The 18659-nt window shown below is 37.5% G+C and overlaps 2 protein-coding genes across 4 annotated transcripts in view; one reads left to right on the forward strand and one right to left on the reverse strand.

Annotated features, from left to right (window-relative positions):
- CENPP (centromere protein P) overlaps positions 1 to 18659 on the reverse strand; it is a 286410-nt gene that overhangs the window by 70132 nt on the left and 197619 nt on the right. The window lies entirely within an intron of this gene.
- Positions 1 to 18659, forward strand: part of ECM2 (extracellular matrix protein 2) — a 70252-nt gene that overhangs the window by 38951 nt on the left and 12642 nt on the right. For both annotated transcript variants that reach the window (XM_037037150.1, XM_037037151.1), the window contains 6 exons: positions 2863 to 3168; positions 7150 to 7338; positions 9631 to 10113; positions 12200 to 12315; positions 14037 to 14172; positions 18071 to 18228. In XM_037037150.1, the coding sequence (XP_036893045.1) occupies positions 2886 to 3168; positions 7150 to 7338; positions 9631 to 10113; positions 12200 to 12315; positions 14037 to 14172; positions 18071 to 18228 (1365 nt within the window). In that variant the 5' untranslated portion in view covers positions 2863 to 2885. The remainder of the gene's footprint in view (positions 1 to 2862; positions 3169 to 7149; positions 7339 to 9630; positions 10114 to 12199; positions 12316 to 14036; positions 14173 to 18070; positions 18229 to 18659) is intronic.

Genomic DNA, 18659 nt, shown 5'->3' on the forward strand with positions numbered 1-18659 from the left:
TGACCTTAAGGGAAACTGTTTTAGCTTTCCCTATTTAGTATGATGTTTACTGTGAGCTTGTCATATATGGTCTTTATTTTTCTGAAGTATGTTCCCACTATTCCAACTTTGCTGAAAATTTTTATTATAAATGGATGTTGTATTTTGTCCAATGTTTTCCTGCATTATTGACAGGATCATATGATTTTTATCCTTCATTTTGTTTATGTAGAGTATCACATTTATTGATTTCAGAATATTCAAGCAACATGGCATCCTAGAAATAAATACCAATTGGTCATGGTATGTACTCGTTTTAAAACATTGCTAGAATCAGCTTGCTAATATTTGACGATTTTTTGCATTTACGTTCATCAGGAATATTGAATGGTGTTTCCTTTGGCAATATCTTTGTCTAGCTTTGGATCTGGGTAGCCTCATAAAATAAACTTGAAAGCCTTCTCTCCTCTTGAGTTTTTTGGAATAGTTTGAGAAAAACAGGTATTCATTCTTCTTTGAATTATGGTAAAATTCACTCATGAAGCCAAGCTGTCCTGGAGTTTTCGATTAGTAATTTAATATCCTTGGTTGTAACTGGTCTGTTCAGATTTTCTCTTTCTTCTTTTGAAATTTCATTTTATTTAATTTTTTATTGTATTCTTTCTTCTTAATTCAGTTTGCAAGATTGTATGTGTCTAGGAATTAATGCACTTCTTCCAGACTACCCAGTTTGTTGGCACATAGTAGTCTGTAGTATTTTGTTACAACCCTTTGTATTTCTGTGATGTCATTGGCAACTTGTCTTTTATTTCTGATTTTATTTATTTGGGTTCATTTTCTCTCTTTTTCTTGATGAGTCTATTTATACTTAAAGGTTGATCAATCTTCTTTTTTTTTTGAAAAACCCAGCTCATCGTTTCACTGATCTTTTGTATTATTTTTCAGGCTGTTTTTCACTTATTTCTATTCTGATCTTTATTATTTCCTTCCTTCTACTAACTTTAGCTTTATTTGTTTTTCTGTTTCTTGTTCTATTAGGTGTAAGTTCAGATTGCTTACTTAAAATTTTTTTACTGCTTTTTAAGGTTGGCCTGCATTGTTATGTATTTCCCTCTAAGATCTGCTTTTGCTGTGTCCCATAGATTTTTCCGTTGTTGTCCTATTTTTATTTGTCACTGAATGAATGACATTTGTACCTAGGTGAAGAATCCAGGGTGATAACCCTGTTTTTTCTATATTCATTAAGGTTCCTCATGGGAGAAGATCACACTATTTGGCTAGACTCAAACACTGATTATCCCCATTTTGTATATACATTTGGGTGGCAGGCACTGTGAGGAGGAAGGCTTACTTTAACCCCAGTACATGGTCTTCCATTCAGATGCTCTTGAGATTCCCATAGCTTACTCAGGGGTTTTGAAACAGACTTGTAAGATAATAGCATCTGGATGGTAACAGATTACTTTCAGACAGAAAGGCTGAATCAAATGCTTAGAGGGTGTTTTGGCTATTTCCTAAGGTCTGAACACGATTGCTGGTTGACAGTCTATGGCTACTGCTGGTCCTTTGAGACTTCAAAGTCCCTCCTTTGCAGTTTGAAGTTTGAATCTCTGTATGCAACATCACCTTGAACCTTAACCATTCTTGCTCATCATTAGCCAGAGTGGTCTTTTCTGAAATATAACAGTTCTGTTCTGGTTGACAGAGATGATCAAGGTAGGTCTGTGAGGAGTGGGATCATTTCCTCCCTGAACAAAGGGCCTTTAAAGATTCTGGTTTCTTAGGATCCCTGGGGTTTCATATTCTCTTCCATATACTTGGCTGTGTGGAGAGGGTACCTGATCTCACAAAATCATGATAATGAGAAAACCTGAGGGAAGAGCAGCAAGGAAGGGCCACCAGACAGTGGTAAGGATGGGGATACTGGCCCTAAGTTCAGAGGGGCAATGGACACTGTACAAACCTTCCATTCAAGGACTAATCACAGGTCAGAGAGCATAGCTGGGTGATCCTTCAAGAAAGTGCCTGTATTAAGCTTTGAAGGGTTTCTCTTTACCTGTCCCTACTACTTGACTCCACAGAGCGTGGACCATCCTGTCGAACTACAATGCTACCACCACAATTAGTCTTTCTCACCAAGAGTACTGAAATATTTCTCAAATGTTTTTCCAGCTTTACTATGTGTAGGGCCCTGTGGTGCTCTTGAAACCAGCTGATGAAGAGTTACTCTTTGTTGCTCTTCCCTCTTTAAAACTGATGGCAGTTTACTGTTAGTTTTATATAGTGCAATCATGTCCCTTGACCTAACAAAGAAAATTACAAAGCTAGAGAGTAAAAGACCAAAATAGAAGAGCTGGGGAAATGAGTTGGATCCATCACAAAATGACTTGGTAGACAATTGGAAAGGAATCTCTTGAGTGACTTCTGAAAACCTACAACATAGTGGTACAGAGAAGCATTGGCAAACAATGGCCCAGGCACAAAGTTTAACCCATTGCCTGTTTTTGTAAATAGATTTTTATTGGCATACAGCCACAGTCACCTGTGTAATATTGCCTGCTTTTGTGCTATATGGGCTGATCTGAGTAGTTCTGACAGCAAACATACGATCTGTAAAGCCTAAAATATTTACTATCTGGTCCTTTATTGGAAAAAACCGGTTCTTGCCAACTGGTCTAGAGATAAAGATATTAGAAATTCTTTGATTCTGACAGAAAAATTCTAAATTCTGATTTGGCAGTGCTACTATATCATAGATCCCATATGTCACATGTGTTATTTCTCAAAGATTTCGCTGCTGAGGAACAGAGGCATTATTACCCAGTTTTCAGAGATAAAAACATAGTCAATATTAACTCAGAAATTGTTTCATTCTTATTCTAGAAACTGGATGGTGAAAAACCAGCATGAAGTTTGTAAGTTTGTTTTCATTTTTTCTGCTTATATTTTTGCAAACTGATTTTGGACAAAATGAGGAAAATCCTAGGAAGCAAAGGAAGATGCATAACAGAAGACTGAAGAAAATTTCTTCACCTATGCACAGATCCAGTAGACAGCTTAAAATACAGGCAATAATGACGGTGACACCAGCAGCAAAACTTCCCATGGTTAACTTGGATTACAGCACAGAGAAGTTTGAATCCTTTTTAAGTTTTCTTGGAGTAGAATCAAGCTATGATGTACTACCAGGTAAGAAAACAGTACTAGAGAGAAGGCGGGGAGGGAAAGAACCTCCATGAAGATAACTTTTTTAAAGATTTTATTTATTTACCTTTAGAGGGGAAGGGAAGGAGAGAGGGAGAGAAATATCAATGTATGGTTGCCTCTCGTGCGTCCGCTGCCGCGAACTGGGAAGTGGGAACTGGCCTGCAACCCAGGCATGTGCCCCGACTGGGAATTGAACCACGATCGTGTGGTTCGCAGGCCCGAGCTCAATCCACTGAGCTACACCAGCCAGGGCCCATGAAGATAATTTTTTTAAAATTCAACTTATCTTTTGGTTTAATCTATGAAGATAAATTTTCAATTGATTTTTAAAAACCACTCATAGAATGCACTTATAAAATTATTGGGAAAAAGACAAACTAATTAATTTTCCTATAACTATACTTATAAAACCATAGTTACAATTTTGTTTTATTTATTTCTAGACTGTTTACTATGCCATGTATTTTAAATAGTTGTAACCATAACATAGAAAATATACACATAAATTTGTAAACTGCTTTTTTCACATGTAATAATATGCCATCTAGGTAATAGAAACAAACAATTCAGATAATTCTATGAACCCATGGCTATTAAATATTCTCAATAAAAATTTTTCAACAAAAATGGAATTAAGCTATTTCATTGTATCCAGATTAAATTACTAAATTTTTAACAGTTGAAGGAATTAAAAATTCTGCCAAATATTTCAACTAGGAATTTTTAAGAACTAGTATTTAATGGTCCACATTTTTGCAGACTTGGAAGGAAAAAGTAATTATACTATACATATGTTACCATTGCATAAAACTTTCAAAAGACAAAAGAAAATACCACCATATTATATTCCACTCAAGAATGAGTGGCCAATACTTCATATATTGTCTCTAGAAAATGAATGCTTCTATATGATGGTATTCCATAAAGTTAAGAGAAATAACATAAATTTTCTATGCAAATATACAACTAAGATCACATGTACAGCATAATTGTGAGAAAAGTCAAAGGCAGGAAAATCTGCTAAGTGTGTACCCACAACTGCTAAAGAATAATGAGGTCAATTTTCCTAGTTATTTGGAATGATATCCAAGCTATAATAGGAAACAAAAAGGTTGAAAAGTAGTTTGTATAATGTGATCTCAAATCTGTTTAAAAATATGTAATATAGGGAAGTGTGCATAAAAACACATAGCTGAATACTAAACATTTCTCAGTTGTCCTAAAATGTTTTCCAGTGGTCTTACAGTGCTTTTAAAAAAATTGTAGTAGAGCCCTGGCTGGTGTAGCTCAGTGGATTGAGCGCGGGCCTTCGAACCAGGGTATCACGGTCCGATTCCCAGTCAGGGCACATGGCTGTGTTGCAGGCCAGTTCCCAGCAGGGGACTCATGAGAGGCAACCACACATTGATAAAAAAAAAAAATTGTAGTAAAATACACTTAACACAAAACTTACCATTTAACATTCTAAAGCATATAAGCCCTCACTGGTGTGGCTTAGTGGATTGAGTGTTGGCCAGCAAAGCAAAGGGTAAGTGGTTTGAGTCCCAGTCAGGGCACAAGCCTGGGTTTGGGGCCAGGTCCCCAGTGGGGGGGTATGCAAGAGGCAACTGGTCCATGACTCTCACACGTTGTTGTTTCTCTCCCTCTCTTTCTACCTCCTTTCCCCTCTGCCTAAAAATAAATAAATAAAATCTTTAAAATATACTATTATAAGGTAAATAATTCAGTGGCATTTAGTACACTATATTGTGTAACAATTATCATGCATCTAGTTCCTGAACACTTTCTTCACCCCAAAAGGAAACTCCATGCATATTAAGCAGTCACTCCCTATTTCTCCCTAACTCAGCCCCTGGCAACTACTAATCTGTCTCTAAAATATTCTTATTCTGGATACATCATATAAAAGGAGTCATCTAACGTACAGCCTTTCATGTCTGGCTTCTGTCACTTAGAATAAAGATTTCAAGGTTCATCCCTGTTGTAGCATGTCAGTACTTCATTTTTATGGCTGAAAAATATTTTACAGATATACCACATTTGTTTACCCATGATGGACATTTGTGTTGTTTCTAATTTTGGCTATACTGTAAATAGCACAGTTATAAACACTTGTGAACAAGTTTCTATTTGAACTCCTGCTTTCAATTTTCTCAGGCATATACTTAGAAATAGAATATGGAGTCCCTAGGAGCTGAGACATATGATAATTTTGTTTAACTTATTGAGGAACCACCAAGTGTTTTCTACAAAGGTGACAGATACCATTTTACATACTGGCCAACAAAATTGAAAGATTCCAAATTCTCTTCATCTTTGACATTTGTTATTTTCCATTTTTTAAAATGCAGTCATTCTTCTGAATGTGAAGTGGTATTTTAATGTGTATTTCCCTAATGACTAATGATGTTGAACATCTTTTTATGTGTTTATTTCCCACTGTATATCTTCATCTGAGAAATGTATACTCAAGCCCTTTGCCTACTTTTTAATTGGGTTGTTTGTCTTTCTGTTGTTAAGTTATAAGAGTTCTGTATATATACTGTGGATATTAGGCCTTCATCAGATATGATTTGCAAATATTTCTCCCATTGTGTACACTTTCCTTTTACTTTCTTGACATTATCCTTTGATGTATCAAAATTTCAATTTTGATAAAGTCCAATTTACTTTTTGCTGCTTGTGCTTTTGGAATCATATCTAAAAATTCAAGGTCACGGAGATTTACACCTATGTGTTCTTCTATGAGTATTGTAGTTTTACCTCTTCTATTTAGGTTTTTGATTCATTTTGAGTTTAATTCTTATATTTGGTGTGAAGTAGTAGAAAACTTCATTCTTTTTTTTAAATTTATTTTTAGAGAGAGGGGAAGGAAGGAGAAAGAGTGGGAGAGAAACATTAATGTGTGGTTGCCTCTCATGTGTCCCCTACTGGGGACCTGGCCTGCCCTGACTGGGAATTGAACCAGCAATCCTTTGCCTTACAGGCCTGTGTTTAATCCACTGAGCTACACCAGCCAGGGTGAAAACTTCATTCTTTTGCATGTGGATATCCAGTTGTCCCGGCACCATTTGGTGAAGAGACTATTTTTTCCCCTTATTGAATGGTCTTCATTTGGCCATATGTGTGGTTTATTTATGGACTCTCACTATCCCATTAGTCTATATGCTTATCCTTATGCCACACTGCCATAAGATGATTATTGCAGCTTTGTACTAATTTTTTAAAAAAAACTGTGAGTGTTTCAATTTTGTTCTTTTTTTAAAGTTTTTTTTGGCAATCTGAGGCCCTTTGTAACTCCATATGAATTTGAGGATGAACATCACATTTCTGCAAAAAAAAAAGGCTGTTGGAATTTTGATGGAATCTAGTATTTTTATAATCAGAAAAAACTTACATGAATCTATTTTTTTTCTTGGGAGGAATTTGGTGGGTGGGATTAGTCTACAGCAAGTACCCAAATGAAAGTTGAGTAGGGCTGGGATTGGACTGACACAGTGATGGCAAAAAGGACAGGACAAATGTGTAAGCTCTTTTGGAGTTACAATTTGGGGACAATAGCTCATCGGACGGAGAGTTAATAGAAATGATGCTAGGGTCAGAAGAAAAATGTTCCCTGTAATATTCAAATCAGCTGACTAATGGCCTGCTTCGCTGACATACTTATTCACACACCTGCTGTTATATAACTTAGCCACCCGGACAGATACAGGATGAAAGCGCAATTCACAATCAAGTTACCATGAGGAGGTCACTCCAGAACCTAAGTGAAAGATGTTGAGCGTGGTGCACATGAAAGCATTTCAGAGGGTTACATTTTTTAGATATTTTACCCTAAGCATGAATGCACACAGAATGCTACTCTTGTATGGTTCTAACCATTTGACTTCACATTGTGCTCACGTACATTCACAGGTGCTGGTAACCAGTCTCAGAATTTAAGTGTCTTATGTTCTCTCCTAGGAAAGAAGGGACACTGTTTGGTAAATGGAATGATCATGTACAACAAAGCCGTATGGTCTCCTGAGCTCTGCACTACCTGCCTCTGCTCAAATGGAAGAGTGCTTTGTGATAAAACCATGTGCCATCCTCAGACGTGCCCCAAAACAATTACACCTGAAGGAGAATGCTGCCCAGTCTGCTCTGATACCGGTATAAATATTTATATCACATGTAATTTAGTCCTTAAGTTCCACTTGTTTTTATTTTGTTACTTACCTTAAGTTTTAAATTATGATGGATCAGTTATCAGGGTACTTAAAATATTTGCACAATTATGATAAACATTGGGGAAGTTACTGGAGAAAACTTATAATAGAGAACAGAAATAAATCTTGGCATTACAGTTGTAGCTCTAGCAGAGTGAGCAAGCTTGGAAAACATTACATTACACATTTGGCTCTCAGCTTTAGGAATGTAGTGATAGAATTTACATAGCCAATAGTCCCTGAGTTGTTAGTTTGCGTAAGAGGCTCTGCTTGGCTCTTTAACTGCATTATGTCACTAATCCAACTCAGTGTGGATACAATTATTATCCCAAACAAAGATGAGGAACTCATAGTGATCAAAAGAGGAATGGTTTGCCTCTAGAGAGAGTAAATCCCAACTCTCCTGTTTATTTGGAGAAACTGCTTTTCCTTATGGCACTGCTGTTTACAGGAAGTCATGCAATGAGGTTTTGTTGGCTGCTCACTGTCCCCTTATCCTATGAAGCTCATATCTGATGGAGTTGGGAATTTTTAGGAGGAAGACTCAGGTCTCCTCCAAGAAAAGCCTAGCCCATGCCTTATGAAATACACAAATATGAGTTAAATAATTTATAGGAAGGGATTGGGATGTTTTTTCTTGTCTGTGATCAAGGGTGATCACAGGGTCAGTATTTACAAAAGTCCCTTGCTAGGAAGAACTTTAGAATATTTAGGAATTGTAGTTTGGTGGATAGTACCAATTATTTTACTAAGGTATTTATGACTTTAAAGTGTTAGAAAATAAAAGTATTTAATAAAACTGACTCCTTGGGGTAAAAACCGCAAGTTCAGAAATTCCACAAGATTTTTCAAAGGACTGGAATTATTCTCAAAATATTGTGGTTATTTCGAAAAAATAAACTTGGATATACAGAAAGTATTTTAAATGTTTCAATGTGATAGCTTTAGTTTTCTCCTGCTAATTGTTTCCTATTCTCCTTTTGTATTTTCTGCCAGAGATGTGAGAAAAATAACTTTACAATATACACTGAATTGAAGTCTCAAATACTCCTTCAAATAATTATATTTTCTGAGTTCTCTGTGGATGATTTATATGTAGTATTAAATACTATATATAGCAAGGAGATAGGTGAGTCTGCAGTATGAAACAACTGAAAGACTTTATAATATACACTGAATTGAAATCTCAAGTAATCCTTCAAATAATTATATTTTCTGAGCTCTTTGTGAATGATTTATATATATTATTAAATACTATATTAAGCAAGGCAATAGGTAAGTCTGAAGTATGGTCTCAGTCACATCTTCCCAACTTTAGCCAAAGTATTAACAGCTAAATGCGAACGTAGATGAACCTTCTACTGTATACAGAGTTTGGCAAAAGAAGGTTTACAATTGTTTGTATGGAGAAAGGTAAATAATACAAATAAATACTACAATAATTAATAAATAAATAAATAATATAACTCACAACTGTAAAGCTACTTTTTGTCTGCCCTATATTTATGCTCTTGTCATCATGGAATAACAGAAAGTACCCTCATGCATATGTCTAGGTTAATTAAGTCCAGATGTTTTCTTTAAATCTCAAGAACCAAAAAATGATTTAAGTAGAGTCTAGGAGAAAAAAAGAACTTTCTATCAAAGAATGCTTTTAGATTCATGGAGCTAAAAGAAAATTGAATAAAAATAATAATTCTATAACCAAAAGCCAATTTCACTAACCATAAATAAAATACAAATTTACTTTTTTATGTATGACTGTACAATTTCTTGCATTATTAGTAACCCTTATTAACTAAACAGTATCTATTATAAAGGTGATTGCAACATATCTGACTATGTTGTAATCTCACAATAGGACTGCTTCCCCATTTTGCAACATGTGTGGTAATATTATTTCCTCTTTAGTTACTGAGTAGCATGATACTTCAGTACAAGTAAATAGTAAAATCTCAGGCAAAACAAATATTGTCTACAACAGAATTTACAGAATAAGATTATAATTAAAACTACTTAAACAAAGATTTCAAGATGTATTTCATATTTAAAGTGCACACAAAACTACCTGGAGGGAATAATATTTATTAGCCTCATTTTTGCTGTGATTCTTCCTTTTATTAATATTGCAATATGCCTCTGCTGCCTACTTCTTGCATGGTCAGTGTAGTCTCTTACCTGCTACTCAGTGATAGAGCATTAAATGACAGAACTGAATTTTCTGGTGATTCTTCAGAACAAAGAGAAACTACTAACTTACTTCATAAGCAACGGCCAACCCCTCAGGTGGAAATGGATCAAACATCGAGAAAAGAGGAACTTCAATTTGAGGAGTCTAAAGAAATGAATGAAAATGAACACAGAAAGCAAAAGACCCCTGGAAGTGGAGATGGGGAAAGACCTACCACTGAGGGGCAGAGCAGAGAGGGGGCAGAGCAGAGACTCTCGGAGGAGGGGAGGCAAGCCCATCATCATGGAAGCACAGCAAGACAGGAGAAGGAGGAGAAGGAAGAGGAGGACTACAAGGATGAGTATGAGACTATTAGCGGAGACGTATTCGGGATTCTGCCTCAACTCCCTGTCCCTGCTCCTCCCAGAGGCATGCCACCTCTGCCAAGTGGGTGCTCTTTGTCCTACAGGACCATCAGCTGCAACAGTGCTGACCTCACACAGATACCACCACTAACAGCACCAGAGATAACAAGTCTGGAGCTCCCTGGTAAGAGATGCTGATGTCTGCTTTATTTTATGTTTTAAAAGTACATAACTCTCTTTGCCCCATGAATGTTATATTTTAATTTCATAATATAAATTGACTCCAGACAGACTATTTTCACAATCTTCAAACATACAAACTTTGCAGAAGAGGTGTTTACTACAGTATAGCATAATTAAGTATAAAGCAAATTCCTCCAAATCAAACCATGATTTCCCTTGGACTTTTTCTTAAAGTCATCTTTACTGAACTATAATTTACATGTAGTAAAACTTACTTTTAGCATGTTATTGAATTTTGACACAGGCATATAGTCAGGTAACTAATGCCACTATCAAGATACAGAATATTTCCTCACCTCCCTCAATTCCCTCATGACCTTCCTTTCATCCTGGGCACCAGGATGTGTTCTGTGTCTATAGTTTTGCCTTTTCCAGGATGTCACAGAAATAGAATCATTCAGTACAAAGCCATTTCAGTTGGACTTCCTTCACTTATTACACTGCTTTTAAAGGTCATACAGGTTGTTCCATTTATCAGTATCATGCTCCTCCACATTACTGAGCCATTATTTGAATGAACCACAGGTACCAGTTAAAAGACATCTGGATTATTTCTAGTTTGGGTCAATTATGTATACAGTTGTTATAAACATCCACATACAGATGTCTGTGAGGACCAAACTTTTCTTTCCCCTAGAAAACATATTCAGGGGTAGAGCCTCTGAGTGACACAGTAAACAGATGTTTAACTTGGTGAGAAACTACTGAAGAGTCTCTAAACAGGCTGTGGCATTCCTGCCAGCAACGTCAGAGGCCCTGCCATTGTGCTTCTGGTCAGCTATTTTCTACCTCATGTCAGTCATTCTAATGGACATAGAGTGGTCCAAACCTCTTACTCATGTTTTTATAGGCCTACCTGGAAAGGTTCTGAGGAGAAGAACAGCATGACCTGGTGTGTATGTGAGGCTGGCTGGCAGGGAGACTGGGCCAATGAACAAGGGTGCTATGGCTCTTGAGAGGTGGCCCTGCAGATGCAGGGGCAACAGAATCCCAGTGGGGTTTCAGGTGTGTCTTGGGGGAAATCATTAAAAAACCCCACCATCAAGATAATAAATTACCATATAACTACTCAATAGGAAAAGTCCAACACCTTTGTTCAGGATGGCAGTCTGTGATGGGATACCACCAGCGTCATGGTCTTCCTGACATGATGCTCTTATAACCTCCAATAGCATTTGTCTTATACCCAGAGATTTGGGCTCCAGCAATGCCCCTTCCTCCTGCGGCCTGCATGCCAGATGTGCTCTGCCATAAGAAAGCTCAATTTGCGAAAGTCTAAAGTTTTAGGAAAGATAAAAGATCTGTGCTCAGTCACACTGTCTTGGTTTTACAAAAAGGCTATCATGTGGTTTATGTAGTGCTATTTCTGGTGAGCTCATTTTCTGAGTCTAAAATCACTGACTACTGTACTTAGCTGAATGTCAAAACAAAACACCATAAATTTAAGGCATATAAGGAACTTCTGTAGATTAAAATCATAGAAGTAAAACATTAGATCTGGAGGTGATCTGAGAGATCATCTCCCCATGCTGCTTATTTAGAAAAGAAAACTGACACTCAGAAAAGGTTAAGTGACATACCCAAGGTTTTATTAGTTAATAATAGTATCATATTTCTGAACTAGGTTGTCAGAAATATCAACGGGAAAATATGAAGAACTATAAAAATCAGTCTTTACATAAACTTCCAGAAACAATCTTTGTTATAAAATGCATAATGCACAATGGTAAGAATTGTCTGGCAAACTGCATTCTGGTTGTTTTAAACAGTTTTATGTAAAACATGACGTACTAGAGCATGTCAGGTCTTTAGAGTGAAAATTTTGATTATGTGAAACAGTCCAGTCCCAGTCTGGTTAATTTTTTAACATGTATTTGCTTATATAACACATATTCTCTCCTTGTTATGAGTATTGCTTTCTCCTACAGATAAAACTCTTTTGCTATGTGTGCACATGAACATGTATGTATGCATGCATGTGCATGTATTGGTACATAGGTCTAAAAGTCAACTGCTCCATGTCCTAGGCAATTCCATCATCTCCATTCCAGACGAAGCGTTTAATGGATTACCAAATTTGGAAAGGCTTGATTTGAGCAAAAATAATATCACCTCTTCAGGCATAGGTCCCAAAGCACTCAAGGTAAACACATGCTTTGATTTGGGAATAACAATCCATTTAGACAGCTGTCCCATGTCTTGTACTAGCAGTGAGTGGGTGGAGATGGGCAAGGGAGAAAAAGTCAAATGTTTTAACTGGTAATCTTCTCCTAAGTTAAACTTTCCTCCCTGATGTCCCTAAATTGTATTCGAGTTTTAGCTTGAATAGAGACTGTTGTTCCACATGTTTCTGGTTGGTTTTTCTACACTTCATCCCTAAAGTACCAACAACGGCATCCATGACAAACCAATGTTTTAAATCCAGGAGTAGTTTTCCCCTAAGTAGCTGTAATGATGTTGAAATATGGTCTCTTAGTGCAGGAGATATTCCTCGAAAGAAAGGATAGCTTTATCTGGAAACACAATGAATATTTTGAGGCCAGCAAGTCAGAGCTTCCCTATTTTGTGCCATGGGCAATATCTGATGAAGGGATACTTCAGCAAAAAGGGGTTCTGGAAAAAACAAATGGACTCTGATGAAAACTGTCATGGGGATAGGTTGGAGGAAAAAGAGGGAAGTAGAGAAGATGGGGAAGAGCACAGAATAAATTTCTGAAAGACTCAGATTTGACAATTTTTTTCTAAAAAGGAGAAAAGAGAAGATCAAGGAATTTCAGACTTTATACAAAGGCAGAAGCAAAAAAGAAGAGTTCTCTGTGTGTAAACAAATACTCATAAATACATACGCTTGAAGAAGCCCAAGTAAAACATACTATAACCCATTAGGTCAAACTTTATTCCCTGGGACAGTCTTCTGTCCACTCCTTAGACAAATTGCTGGTTTCCTACACACCCAGTTCCTGGTTCTCATTCAGATTCTGGGCTGGCAGAGAGAAGTTCACATTCCTCAATGTCACAGACTGAGAGCACCTGCCTCGTGCTAGTCATTCTTTGGATAGAAAACCTGGGCGTTGTACATTTACTGAGTGATCAAAAAGGAAGACACTGTAGGAAATTACCTTCTTTTTTGTCTTGGGATTTTCTGTCCCATTCTTGAACTGCTGAAATTTGAATCTGACCACCACTGGAGGGAACCACTGGCATGGCTTCACTAGAACCCGCACAACTGCAGCACCCCGCTTTGGCATTACAGGCTAGTTTGGCCAATACGCACACAACCATAAATGTAGACATGTATTTCCCACACAGGTAAAACTGTTTGGGTAGCACATAGTAATAGCTTGCAAAATTTATACCATTTCATTTGAAGAATTTTCACTATAATTAGTGGTTATAATTCTCCTTCTACTTAATGAACATAGAAAACTGAGGCTTACAAGTTTGAAAGGATTCAAACTGTTGTCCTAATTTCAGCATCCATGACAGATTCAGGTCATTTAATGGTTTAACTAACTTTGTGTCTATTCCTGAGGTGAAAACCTAAGCTCTAGCAAAATATAATTAATCCAGTGGCAATAGGAGGTTTCTCTTGTTTATGAAGACCACAATAATGTGTGACAAATAAATATGGGTGAGTGGAATACAAAATCATCAAATGTAGTTTGCTGAAAGTACCTGGGAATAAATACTACTAACAGGACCGACATCTCCCTGGCAGGGACAACATGGGGATTCCCATCTAGGCCTGAGTAAGTCCAGGTTTATAAGATGTCAGTAACTATGGCAAACTGAACCATTAAATGAAATACATTACTGTATATCTGTGACAAAATAAAGAAGTAATTTTGAGATTTGCTTTTTAAGCTTCTGAAGAAGTTAATATTCCTAAATATGGATGGAAACAATTTGGTAGAGATTCCTTCGGAACTACCATCTACATTAGAAGAACTTAAAATCAATGAGAACAATCTTCAGGCTATTAATGAAGAAAGTTTATCAGGTATTTATCAAAGTGTGGTTTTATAATATCCTTATAAGTTTCTTCTGTAGTCATGTAGGAATTTTAATTGCAGTACTGCCAAATAAGTAGCAAGGTTTTTAAGGTCACTTTATCATTGAAGTTGATAAAACTTATTTTAACTAGTGAAATTCTTAAAATGTATTTTAAGTATTTAAACTGCCTGTTGTCGTTAAAAGTCCTATAAATACACAGGAAACTCACAATGATTTCAGGTTCTCATCATTACAGAACACTGACTGAATTCCAAATCTGTAATGTCCTGAGTCACATAACTTTGGACACAGCCATGCATCTGGTGCTGCGTCTGCACTGATGTTTTTGGTGGTCAGTAGTGATAATGCTGTACCATGGCTGGTTGATCAGGTCTCCTTTATCAGTCTTAGATGCTCTGTACACCACAGCCACATTTCCTGCTGCCTCCACAGTTTGCTATTTTAATTTGTCATGTGTTGGCACATAAGAATTATGTATCAAATATGAGTAAGCGGCCACTATATGTGAGGCCAAGGGGCTATCCTATAATCACTAACTGTAGCACATGCACTCGATGGCAGAAACTGGCTTTGAAAGTCTTGTTCCCAAGGGTGTATGGCTGCCGCCAAGACAGCCTGGCTTTCTTATGAATGAGCTTTGGTGAAGGTGCCCCTGTTCCACATATTTAATATACCTAGAATTGTATCCTTATGGTTGTTTCTAGACTAAGCTGGGGAACTAAAGTTGCCATATTATCAACTCTGTATATGAGAGGCAGTATTACATTTAGCTTTTCGTGAACTCTAGCTAATGTCTTTAATTAGATTATACTCTTCTTTAAACCAAAGACTGCCTAATTTTTGTGTTTTATCTTTGAAACTGTCTAATGTAGCTCTTGAGGTATAGTGCTCTACACTTTTGATTTTATTTGCAATATATTTATTATGCTAACATTTATTACCCAAGCCTTCAAAAGAAAAAAAAATTCAATTATTTCCTTTCACTCCCAAAAAACTTCACAGGAAGAAAACACTTCTGGTAGTGGGGAAAAAATAATAGTGAGAATGGCCAAATCTAAGGATTCAAGAATTATGGAAATACCCTATTTTGAGGTGAATTTCAGGGTATACAAGAAAATCATTACAAAACACAAATTTTGGTGAGCTTCGTAATATGGAAAAGACATTAGAAAATTCAATTTCTAACTGCTAGAAACTGAAATGGACCAAAGGAGTATTTACTTTGGAAGAAGTGTACTACTAATGGGCTGTATGTGAACTATATCTGAGATCATGTTTCTCCTGTGTTATCAAATGACACGGTAGAAAACTAAGTCCATATTTAGAAAGTGCTCTCACACCTTCCTGCAACTGCTTCTGTGCTCTTCCCCCTCACGAACAAATGTTTCCACAGCTCCAGAGGGTTGACTGTGGTCCAGGGTGAAATGGCCTCCTACCTACTCCCTTGTCCTCTTCACAGTCCCAGTACTGCAGAGGCCTCATACCTGTACAGGTGGCCACTAAGGAGGCTCTCTACTGTCATCTTGCCCACAGAGTGCCCTGTATTCTTTGTGGTCTTGCTCTTTTTCTCTTTGGGGTACATTTTAGTCCTGCTCCAGTGCTGACCCCTCAGGTACCGGGATCTCTCTTTACTACTGTAACCACTGAGGCTCCTCAGCTCCTGTGAGTCTTGTGGTCATAGATGATCAGGCTGACTGGCAGCGAGCAGGTTGAGCCTGAAGAAAGGCCAATGGTGCTGTGACACTGCTTTTTCAAGGTGGAAGCCCACTGCTTAGCCATCAGTGGCCTGTTGTTCTTCTATTATCTCTTGTGGCAGGTCTTCACCCATGACCTTTCAGGCTATGTATAGTTTTAGGGAAGTGGGAAAGAAACACACTTCAGAGAGAGAAGCAGCATGTGCAAAAGCATGGAAAAATGAAACAATCTGGATGCCATAGGAACTGCATGCAGTTCCAGTTCTGTGAGTTTGTCATTCTGGGTGTGATGGAGGTTCAGAGCAGGAGATCTCATGAAGTGGTGGGCAGAGGCCAGGCAAAGAAGAGCTGTACCTGCTCTGCCCGGACACTGGGAGTTCACTGGGGATTCGCTGAGATTTGCATACCCACTAGGGAGGAATGAAGGGTATTGTAATTGAGGGGGAGGACTGAAAGGAGGGACAGTAGAAGAAAACTGGATGTGCTTAAAACTGTCTACCCACATCTATGACCTGTCATGTCATTCCCCCAGCTCACCCAGAAATGACTTCCCACTTGCTCCCTGCTAATAAATCCTCTTTCTACCCCAAGTCTAACCTATAAGAACCTTTTAATCTTTTCTAACTCTATCTCATTTCCTGTTACATGCAATGACACACAGCATACTGTGTTTCCTACATGTTTAATATACACATAAATGAGAGAATTGTAAAGTGATGTATATTGTGTATATGAATTGTGTATTATGTTTCTTCTGAGTTCATGTAATAACCATTTGTGTACTTCTACTATCTACTATCTTAGAAATTTTCAATGGAAAACTTCTATTATGTTTCCAAACCCGAACTTTGTGCTAGATAAATACGCTGAATTCTCAGTATCTTCAGTTTTGGAAATAGAGAATATGAAGAAATAAAATCACTTTTTAGAGTTTACGAGTTGGCCTCCCTAATTCCTGTCTCTCAGAGCTTCAATTGATCCTAAACACCACCAGCTAAGCCACGCTCGCACTCCCACACCACTCAAGTCTACACTGCTGTCTCCTCTCTACCGTCTTCCAGTGTCTATGATCTGCACTCTGGAGAGTACTGTCTTGCTTCTCTGATAGGCCTAGAAGGAAGAAATGAGTTACACAGTGCATTTAGGGCAATGCCTGTTGACTTAAGTTGAATATGAAAACATCCCCTATTCTGGAAATCTTGGCCACTGAACAAACTGCAAAGCTACGCCCTGAATGTCTGACTCAGATACTTCTGGCAATCATCACTGCTGACCAGCCCATTCTTCTTTAAGTTTCCAATTAATTTGTATCATACCACTCCTGAGGCCAGTAGAAACAATTTAGAGAAAACTTGTTTGTATAAAGGCCTTTTTTGGCAGGACACTCTGAATGCATGGAGAAGTTTTGATAATTTTCCTTTCAAAACATCTACTTGGCTGTATTCTCTGCCAGGAGTGAACACTGTGATGGAAATTCAGTGCTGCATGTTCAGAAACTGAGGGTTTGCCAGGCAAAGAGCACTCCTCCTTTGTCTCGGAAAAGGAATCGTTGCAGCACACTCCTTATCTATCTCCAATATGATCCCATTTAATATCCACCTGTCTTTACAAATCCTCCAAATGACTTTCCACAACCTTCAACTTCTTGCACAGCTGTGTTCCAAGTTCCTGCTTGGCCATTGCTGCCTCCCCCAACTGTCTCCCGATCCCTTAGAGTGTGTATTTTGATTATACAGCATTAACAATGGTTTCTCTTTAGGCCTGCCTCTCCATGGGACCATGTATTCAGTATTCAGTCTTGGCTGAACCAAGCATTTAGAACAGGGGTGTCAAACTCATTTCCACCAGGGGCCACATCAGCCTAGTGGCTGTCTTCATAGGGCAGAAATAATTTTAGGATTGTATAAATGTAACTACTCCTTAACTGTTAAGGAGTCAAAATTACATTCAGCCCTTTGAAGGCAACTGCAAGGTTGTGTGGCCCTGGTGAAAACAAATTTGACACCCCTGATTTAGGATGTGCAAAGCACTTGGGAAGAGGCTCTATAGGGAGATACAAAGAAAGAAGCTACAATATCTGTCCTCCAAACAAACTGAACACTTCACATGTTTTGAAAGGTTATAGAAATTGTATGGTTTTACAGTTAGTATCCTAGTACTCCAATAATTGTTTGGGTTTTTTTTTTATAGATTTAAATCAACTGGTTACCTTAGAACTGGAAGGAAACAATCTCAGTGAATCCAATGTCAATCCTTTAGCTTTCGAACCTTTGAAGAGCCTATCCTACCTCCGTCTCGGAAGAAATAAATTTAGAATTATACCACAGGGTCTTCCTGCTTCTCTTGAGGTACCCATATCTTTCTGTGAATATTTTATATTTTAAATATAGTATGCTACAAAAACAAATATATTTTAAGACATTATTGTGATGCATATTAAACTCAGTAGTTTTGATGCTGTATATGGAACTTGCTATAATTTGAACATTTTTCTCTTCATATTACATAAAGTTATGAATTAAAGTTGTAATTATGAGCAGAGACCTTTAAAAAAGTAATAAATGGCCCTACTGACAGCTCCTCAGGAGAAACTGGGGAAATGCACTAAGAATTTAACCAGAAACTATGACTTGCAAAATAGTTTTAACTGTCCTAAACTGTAATGATCATCCCAGTCTGCTCCACTCAGACCTTCACAAGAACTAACAGTGATCCCACATGGATGGACAAAATCTACAGAAAGGGTGCCAGCTGTGCCAACAGCCCCCTAATTTACCAG

The sequence above is a fragment of the Sturnira hondurensis genome, unplaced genomic scaffold (assembly GCF_014824575.4).
Source record: "Sturnira hondurensis isolate 20B ecotype Veracruz unplaced genomic scaffold, ASM1482457v3 Scaffold0022910, whole genome shotgun sequence".
Lineage (NCBI taxonomy): Eukaryota > Metazoa > Chordata > Mammalia > Chiroptera > Phyllostomidae > Sturnira > Sturnira hondurensis.